This window comes from Sciurus carolinensis, chromosome 4 (genome assembly GCF_902686445.1).
Source record: "Sciurus carolinensis chromosome 4, mSciCar1.2, whole genome shotgun sequence".
Classification (NCBI taxonomy): Eukaryota; Metazoa; Chordata; class Mammalia; order Rodentia; family Sciuridae; genus Sciurus; species Sciurus carolinensis.
This window is the reverse complement of record NC_062216.1, coordinates 80,368,455-80,378,026: the sequence shown is the minus strand read 5'-3', so window position 1 is coordinate 80,378,026 and position 9,572 is coordinate 80,368,455. Positions and strand designations below refer to the sequence as shown.

Genomic DNA, 9,572 nt, shown 5'->3' with positions numbered 1-9,572 from the left:
GGCAGAGTGAGGTCATTGCCAGAGTAGTCCCCAACTACTTGCCAGCAACGGTAACAGGCTTTTTGATTGGAATTCTGTACCACTCCCCCAATAACTACCCAACTTCGCTTCCTTACCAACAGAATCCTAGGCATATTGGGGACAGCACTATTCTGTTAAAAATACTACATTTCCCAGCCAGCCTTGTACCATTAAAAACAGTGACTTGCAGGGCTGGGGATATAGTTCAGTTGGTAGAAGGCTTGCCCAGCAAGCACAAGGCCCTGGGTTCAATCCCCAGCACCACAAAAATAAATAAATAAAAGTGATTTGCAAGATTTCAGGCAAAGTTTTGCCTTCCCAATAATGATAGTTATGTCTTTTGACTTTGACATATACCATATTGAAAAATGACAGGAGTCTTAGGGGAAGTGCACCAAAGCAATTAGGATTAGAATGTTTCCTAAGGATTTTTTTTTTTTCCTGGTGCCTGGAATTGAAACCAGGGCCTCATGCATGCTAGGCAAGTGCTGTACCACTGAGCTATACCCACAGCTCCACTAAGGATTATTGTTCAAATAGAGCAGAATGTAGCTTTATTGAATCTTTGAAATGCACCCCCTTGCCCTCCCTATCTGCTTCTCTCTAGGGTTTGGGTTTTTTGAAGCTAATTTGGCTGACTAGGTTTTCTTTCATTTACTTTCCAGTTTGTAATTATGCTCAAAGGCTTTGAGAGTGCTGGAAGTCTGCTGTCTAGATAGCCAGGGAATTTCTGTATATGAATTGATTACTTTTTAAAAAATGATGCATAGAGTTTCATATTGAATATTTGGTATTCTAAGTGAAAATAATTGAATATCTGCCCTTTTTCAAAGTGACTAATCCATACACAAGAAAGCATGGAACTACAAGTAATTATAGAAAGATCAAAAAGTTTGAGGCGTGAGCAATTTATTTCAATAAAGGAAAAGAACTGATTTTGCTACAGTTGGAAAAAATAAATTCCAAATTCCTATATTGAACTGTATTCCCACTTATCTTCCCATAATGTCTTTATCTCAGTGTCTCAATTCCCTCCACTTTCTTTTCACACCAAACTATTGAATGAGAAATAAATCAAGTTGATTGCTTGACATATCTGAACCAGAATAGTTTTTACTCCACTTCTCTTTCTCTTTTTTCTCCCAGTAGATACTATGACATTTACCATATTAGAAATGACAGTTATCTCCGAGCAAATGCATCAAAGCAACTAGAATCAAAATGTTTGCTAAGGATTATTTTTTAATGGAGCAGAATATGACGTCAAATATATAAATCTTTGAAATGCAGAACCAAATGAATCTCTTTTATTGTGAAACAAAATAATCCAAATGATTGCAAACCCAAGAAACAAAAAGAAAAGTACTTTTAACATTTAGTACAAACACATGTATTTTCAAACCCTGACATTTTTGTGTAGTACTTATAATCCTAAATACCCATTTCCCTTCTTCCCTTTACGACATACCATTTCAACCTGTTTATAGAATGAAGACCTTAAGGAAAAGCCTTATTCACATTCCCACGAAAGAAAGAAATATTTGTCACTAGGATCAATTTAACTGAATTTGATTAAACCCTGGTAAAGGCTCCAATCTTTATAGCAGACAAATAAGATGATCTTTCATTATCAATAAGTTCCTATTAATACAACCAGTTAATTAAATTATTCAGATGTATTTATTGAATTTCTACTATGTGTAACTATTGTTCAAAAGCAGATACACTTCCATAGATGTAAAGTGGGCCACAAAAATAGAATAATAACTCCAGAAGTTTATGACTTTGGCATACTAAAAATACCCAAATGATAAGAAAAAGTTTACTGCCACTATTGCTGCTGCTTTCAAAATCGCCCAGTTTTTTTCTAGGGAACAGTTCAGACACTGGCTTCACACAGGCCAGGAAAGTGCTCTGTCACTGAGCTACAGCCCCAGCCCCTTACCTTTGTGATTTAACACACCAGCAATGTGAAGTACATTCTGGGGTTAGCATCTTTGCAAGGCAGTCTGGGAAATGACAATATTTTAAAAGTTTAAAAAGAAGCCAATATTAATTTCATAATAAGCCAGGACACAAATTATAATTTAGAGGGAAAACAAACCCTCCCCCTAGTGCTAAAATTATACTTCCTCAGACACACTCTTATCATTGGGAAGGAGGGGCATAGGTTGGATAAATGTATAGCAAATTGAATAATGCAGCGGAATTTTTTGTATGTGACCCTGATGACTTTCCAACTTATTTTTCAACATTATAATTGTTGGAATGGAAACTGAAGAAATGACAAGTATTTTCTTAGCCATAACTGACAGGTTTCTTACAGTCCCCAAAGTTAAAATGTGACACATCACTATAACACTGTAATACAAACTATTTTGTCTATCTCCCCTAAGACATAACTTCTAGGGCATTACATTTCCAAGGACTAAGTACTTTCTTCACTTGCCTCGCATTTTTTTTTTAATTTCCTAAACTAAAGAGATTCTTTTCCAGGTCAAGTGTTATCTTCTGGCAAAGTACCTTCAGGATAAATATGCTTCATCATTTATATATCCCATAATTCAAGCCTCCATTTACAAGCTTAAAATCATGTTCTGGTCTCTCTGTTCAGAACTCCCCACACTTATTTTTAAAAATTACTTAAAACATTAAAGGAAAAACATCCCTCTGAATAAGAAATACTTCTTAGAAAATCAAACTCAACTTCATCTCTTAAAAAAAGCCTCAATTAAAAAATAAAAAAAGCCTCAGTAGTCTTCCATTCAGAAACGTACTATTCAGTGATTAAATAAGATTAAATGAAAATAATAAACAGCAATTAAATACCAAACTTAAAATAAATAAAAATACGTAGTCTGGAGAATAGGGAAATATCTGTTTCTGATAAATTCACATTCCTTTCTGTACCAGTTTCTACAATGATTGGGCAACACTGCCCTCTTACGGGCTTATGGCGCTACATCCCTCAGTTGGGTGAGAAATTGCCCCAGGATGCGTTGACCAGCGCGCTTGCTCGCATGTACATTCTTTTTTTGTTTGTTTGCTTGCTTCTGGGACTGTCTTTGCCTGACTCTGAAGACCACGGAGCCCCTAGAGAGGCCGTGAGACTTTGAGAGTCTCATCGAAGCGACCATAAATTAACATTTGTTGCGGTGGTTTTCAAGCCTTAAGTGTACATCAGAATCGTCTGCGGGTCTTGTTAAACACAAGTTGCTGGGCCCCACATTCAGAGTTTCTGTTTCCTTAAACCTAGGATCGAGTCCAAGAATTTACTGGGTGATCCCAGCAAGTTCCTGGGTGGTGAACCAGTGTGAGCCAGTTCTGGGACCACACTTTGTGAGTGGGGCAGGAAGAAGAAAGAATGTCAGCTCCAGGCCCTCTCTGGGTCCTGACCAGAATTCTGTAGTTCTTTTTATCAGAAACTCCGGAAGAGAGGTTTTAAAGCAAGTGTCTCCTCTTATAGATATTTTGAGGACCTCAAAGCCTAGTGGGATTTGGAGAGGACCCAGAGGGTGGCACCCTCTCCAGTCTCAAACCGTCCCTGCCTTCATCCTTAATCCCAGAATAACTCTAAATCTAACACCAGGCGTGTCTGCCCAGCTATGTGAAGTCTAAAAGGTTCTTTAAAAAGGAAAAAAAGAGTTCTCAGGTCACATACACCACTAAGAACACACAAGTGAGAAGTCCCTCATATGCAAGCCCAGGCGGCAAGTCAGTGATGGGAAAAGGGCTGTGAACACCCACCCATTTTCTCATCCTTTGCACTCAGCTCTTAAGCCAACGTGGTGTTTTTCTGGGGCATCCCATGGGAGTAGTTTCTAGCCGAGGTCATTAGGGGGAAAGGATGTTCTCAGAAAAACAACCCTGCGGGCTGGTCAGCAAAGACCCTGAGGTCGTGGCCACGGTTGGATTTGGTGCAGAGTTGGACCCGGGACTCCAGCTGTTCACTGAGTTCGTCCAGAGCCCCGGTGCAGGACTCCAGGCTCTCGGCCAGTTTCTGAATCTTGGCCCTCAGAACCGCCTGGCTAACCTTGGTGGCCCCCTCCGCGCGCCTGGGGATGAGGAAGCCACGTGAGCCAAAGAAGACGATGAAGTAGACAGAGTTGTACAGGGCCATGGAGGCGTTCCTCCCGCTCTGCAGCAGCTGGCGGTCCCCGCGGCCCTGCCAGCGGCAGAAGAACTCCAGGCAACTCAGGATCTCACGCATCTGGTCCTGGCAGGTGGCCGCGATCTCCTGCACCCTCCGTACCTCCCGGGAGTTGCAGAAGATTAGGGAGAGGTCGGACGTGATGGTGACTGCCCCTCCAGCGGTGGCCACCCCTAGTCCTACAGCCGACGCCAGAAGCGAGGCACCCAGGGTGACAGGGCTGAGCGAAAGCCCCACAATGGCAGCGACAGCGCCCGCGGCGCTCAGTGAGCTGCCGGCTACATTGGCCGCCAGGGATCGCCGGCGGAGGCGCTCCAGGCGCTGGGCCACCTCTCGCAGGCGCAGCACCTGACCGTGGAGCCGGCCGCGGCGATCCAGCAACAGCCCTTGGAAGCGACGCAGTGAATCCGCACCTTGAGGCTCCCAGGCCACGGGGCTCTCCATGCCCTGCGGAGACACAGACAAGCAATTAGCTTGGAGCCTCGGTGCCTGCCGCTGCTCAGCTTGTGCTTCCCTCACCTAAGGGGGAATCGTCAAAAATTAAATACACCCGCAATTGCCACGCTAGGTGAAACCGGACCATTTCTAATAGGTCATGTGTCAAGTTCTCAAAGTTCTGAGATCTGGAACAAGTCACACAAGTTCTTAGGACATTATGTCCTGTTTGCATATGCAAACAGGAATACTGCCATCTTCTGCTTCTATCCCAGGGACCGCTTAAGATGGACCTCATCAACTATTAAATATTTAAATGAGGGTGGGTGGGGATAGGTCACTACTCCAAAACTGAGGCCACTGCTGTTTGAAAGACAACATTTTAGCCTTTCATTATATGAAGACTTGGATCCTAGGAATTTTCCAATACCATTTTTTCCATCTCTTTCTCTGATAAGTAAAAAGACAAGTCAACAAAATCTCAGAAAGTATATTTTCTATCAAATTTAAGAAACTGATTTTTTCTAAGTTAGATGCTTGCCTGAAGCAACTTTCTTCTGTTTGTCTTCCAGGCTCCTGTCTTTGAATCAAGCCTAAGACGCATTATGCACTATTTATTCTAACTGGGGCCCAAAGGTCTTCAGAAATCTCTTTGATGAGTGCTCAATTAAAACTAAATTACATTCAATTAATACCTCCATGTTTTGTTGTTTTGAAAGCCTCCTCTAAAGTATTAAAAAACTTTGAATAAAATAAAGTTGCTAAAAATGTTGCTGGACAACTCACGGAGGGTTACCTACCTAGTACCAAGTTGAATCAAAGCCAGTGGAAGGTGACTAATAAAGAGAAAACTGAACATCCTGGAGTAAAAGTACATCCTTCCTAGTTACCAGAGATTCCCATCTTCATGTCCACTGTACTCTTTACCATCAGGGACTTATTTAAAGTGGCAAATAAGCCACAAAAAGAAAGCATTTCAAAACTCTGAGATGTCAGGACAAAAATCATTATTCTCTTCTGGATGATGATGAAACTGAACCAGAGACATGTTCTAGATACAGCTGGTTCTTCACAGAGCCTAGGTTAGTATCTTTGTCTCCTGACTCCTGAACCTTAATTTTACTTGCAGGCTTCCATAAGTCAACACACCAGTGATATTTCCAAGTAAAAAGAGGAAATAAGAAAAAATCTTCCCCAGTACATAATGGACCAAGGCTACAACCCCTGTATTACCATCCAAAGGACTTTTTCAGACCATATCCTAGAATCCCCACTTACCATTCACTTCTGGCTGCCTCCAGGAAAAAAAATTCAGAGGCTGTTTCTGGATGAGTGTGCTTTATAGTTCCAGAGAACCAATAGCCACCCTGGGAAAGCTTTGTCTCATTCTGAGAATTTGCCATTTCCTGCCCTGACCCCTGCTGCCTTCGTCCAGAAGGATGTGACATGGTGGAAAATGACCTGCCAGCACAGCACATCCCGTATTTAGGAAATGAACATTGTGTGTTCGCTTTCCCCCAAACGCAGGAAGAGAACCACAGGCTCTTCCCCAACTTGAAACAAGTGTTGTCATCCTCCCAGGGGTGATACCCTGCCTTTCCTCTCCTGAGAATAGCTAATGACGCCATCGCGGAGGCTTTCAAACGCACCCCAGGCTGACCAATTATAGTGTTTCTTGAGAGGCCAAAATCATTTTTAAAAAGAAAAGGGACGGGTGGATCTGATATAGCCACTCATAGCCCACGCCTGTATTTCAAAAAGTATTGTGCATCTGTGAGTGGTTCGAAACATGTGATCCATTCAGCTGTACAGCCAGCACTACCCGGCCTCACCCACCAGAAGGGCTGCGTGTGGTTCTGGGCATCTCCAACTGTGGAAAAGATAGGAGTTCTCAGAAAGGGCAGGCTGCAGGCCAAAAGAGGCAGAAAAATCAGTAGCATCCGGCTGTAGGAGCAGCTAATTATACACTTCCCACGGCAGAGGAGATATGGCTTCCCAGATTTTCATTCGTGGCTCATGTGATAGTTAAATGAATGGATTCTATCTATATGTTAGTGAAGCATGGGCTCAAAGGCAATTATGTGGATGATTTAGGAAGGAAAAATGAAAATAGCATCTAGGAACTTGCGCAGACCAGATCACGTAGGAGAGGATAGATGTCTCCTTTGAAGGTGGTTAGAGTTCAACCTGTGAACTCAGTCATACCACAGGGATTCAAATACATGACCCTTCCTCTAACATTCTCGCCTTCCAATTAGGAAGACCAAATTGATTTTTCATTTAAATGATTTTTATCTCCACTCTGGTTCATTTGGAAAATCTTAACAACTATAACATTCTGGAATATGACAAAGTCACCACTTGCTTTTATAATTTGTATTTATCAACACAATACAATTTTATAAGTTGTGCTTATCAACATAGCACCATCTACTATGTACAACCACAGTCATTTTGAACTTGATTATTCTGAACTTGGTCATTGTTCAAATATTCTGGTTATAGCTCCTCAAAAGATAAGATGCCTTTAGTATCCACCTGTGCTTTTGAAATAAGAAGTAGGTAAATATCTTCTGTCCCCATACACATAAGTCCTCCAAATAGGATATAAACCAGGGTAAACTGAAAAAGTGGACAAGGAGAGACTGTACTCTGAAACTTCAGTTCCCATATGCTCCAACTTCCTTGCACGTGTGTTTGGGCCTTAGATGAACACGATCGAGTATCTATTTCATGAATAAGGAAAGCTGGGTCTTTCTGGGATGCAGGTTCTTCTTCAAAGTATCAATAATAATAGTACAGAACTAAAATGAAGAAGTAGAAAATCTATGAGAATGGATAGCATGTGTGCTGAACTCAGCCAATGGCCTGGAATTTGCTATTCTCTGTATTGAAAACCCATTTCTCCATATTTGCCTCTTTATGAAGGAGTCAGGGGTTATGGGGGGAATCCAATTATTTGATTATTAGGGCTACTTGAAATTTTACTGCCTGAAATAACCTATTTACATTGCACATTATTTATAAGATTTGACATTTAACACTTTTAATCCAGCATTTGTCATTTTTGATTTTTTGCGAGATGTGGGTCTCACTATGTTGCCCAGGCTGGCCTTGAACTCCTAGGCTCAAGTGATCCTCCTGCCTCAGTTCTCCAAAGTAGCTAGCATGTTATCACCATGCCTGGCAAATGGAAGATATTTTATCAAAAGTTCTATGTGGTCAGTTTCTTAAAAAAAAAAAAAATCTGTGGACTGTCTTCAAACTTCAAACTACATTGTTTGTGGGCATTGGCTAATATACCACCCTAAAGAGACAAGGTTGAAAATGGTGGTGGGCCTTTTCCTAGCCTTCAGATCTGTTAAATTCATGATGCATAGCCCTAACAGGACAAACTTGCATTCTAAATCCTGGAACCATAAGGAAATACTGCCCAGGAAGGAAGAGAGGCCAAGAGCTTTTAAGGAGAAGAATCTCCCTAACCCTAGAGAGTTTAGTTCAGGAGGCCTGGAGTGCCTCTGGGAAAATACGGATGTTCTGAATACAGCTAGGGCTGTGTTCCACTCTCCTAGAGTGTTCTTTCTCCTGCTAATTTTCTAATGATGGTTACATGACAGAATCAGTAAGACTAGTAGACAGTTGAGTGTTGGGTGTTTATACCATTGGCTATGGACAACTCATTAGTTTTAAGTCCCTACTTAAAACTGTTTTTGTTTGTTTGTTTGTTTGTTTTGGGTTTGTTTGTTTGGTAGTTCTAGAAATCGAACCCAGGGCCTCATGCATGCCAGGCAAGTACTCTACCACTGAGCCACATTCCAAGCCCCAGACTATCCCATTTTAAAGATTTTAAAGATGCTTAGGGCCTCCCAAGTGAAGTTCTAAAACAAGATATAAAATTTGTGGCTTATTTTTTTTTTTAATTGTAATGTAGTATATCTTGTAAAGTCAGTATTTTGGCGGGGGTGGGTACTGGGGATTGAACCCAGGGTGCAATACCAATGAGCCACATCCCCAGCCCTTTTATTTTTATTTTTTTTATTTTGAGATAGGGTCTCAATGAATTGCTTAGGGACTTGCTAAATTGTTGAGGCTGGTTTTTAACTTGTGATCCTCCTGCCTCAGCCTCCCGAGTGGCCAGTATCTACCTTTTATTTTTATTTATTTATGTACTGTTCTGAGAATCGAACCCAGTGCTTCACACATGCTAGGTGAGTGCTCTAATAAGAGCCATAACCCAGCCCCAGTGGCTTTCTTTTAACCCTGAGTCCCAACTTAATTTCTTATTAAAGGGCAGATTTCCGTCTCTTTTCATTCCAAAGTAGGCAATGGAAGAATTTCAAGTTTTTTATGTTAAAACTTCTAGACCTGTACCCTGTTCCGAGAAGCAACCTGGTCTATGATAGAAGCATTAAAAAAAAAAAAAAAAAGGGTTCAGTTCAGGGCTGCGGAGGTAGCCAGTGGTAGTGTGCTTGGTTAGTAGGCACGAGATCCTGAATTCAACCCTCAGTATGCAAAAAAAAGTTTACTCAGCAGTGCTGATTCAAAAAACTGCCTGAGACTGTGGCACACGCCTGTAATCCCAGTGGCTAGGTAGGCTGAGGCAGGAGGGTCAAATGTTCAAAGCCAACCTCAGCAATTTAGTGTGGGTGTAAGCAACGCCATGAGACCCTGTCTCTAAATAAAATATGAAAATGGTTGGGGATGTGGCTCAGTGGTAAAGTGCTCCTGGGTTCAGTGCCCAGTACCAAATAAAGAAGGAAGGAAGGGGGCTGGGGTTGTAGCTCAGTGGTAGAGCACTCACCTAGCATATGTGAGGTATTGGGTTTGATTCTCAGCACCGTATAAAAATAAATAAAAGTTATTTTTAAAAAACTAATTGCTTTAAAAAAAAGAAAGGAAGAAAGGAGAAAGAGACATAAAATAATAACACAGATCCATCTGAGAATGTTAGCCCATATTTTGTGAA

General features: G+C 41.5%; 1 protein-coding gene across 1 annotated transcript; it reads right to left on the bottom strand.

The window, feature by feature from the left end:
• Window positions 1–1,306: 1,306 nt before the first annotated feature.
• Apold1 (apolipoprotein L domain containing 1) lies at window positions 1,307–6,038 on the bottom strand. The gene is made up of 2 exons (XM_047551241.1): window positions 5,885–6,038; window positions 1,307–4,618 (listed from the first exon to the last, which is right to left on the bottom strand). The coding sequence occupies exons 1-2, from the start codon at window positions 5,885–5,887 to the stop codon at window positions 3,875–3,877; spliced, it is 747 nt and encodes a 248-aa protein (XP_047407197.1). The 5' UTR covers window positions 5,888–6,038; the 3' UTR covers window positions 1,307–3,874.
• Window positions 6,039–9,572: the final 3,534 nt, after the last annotated feature.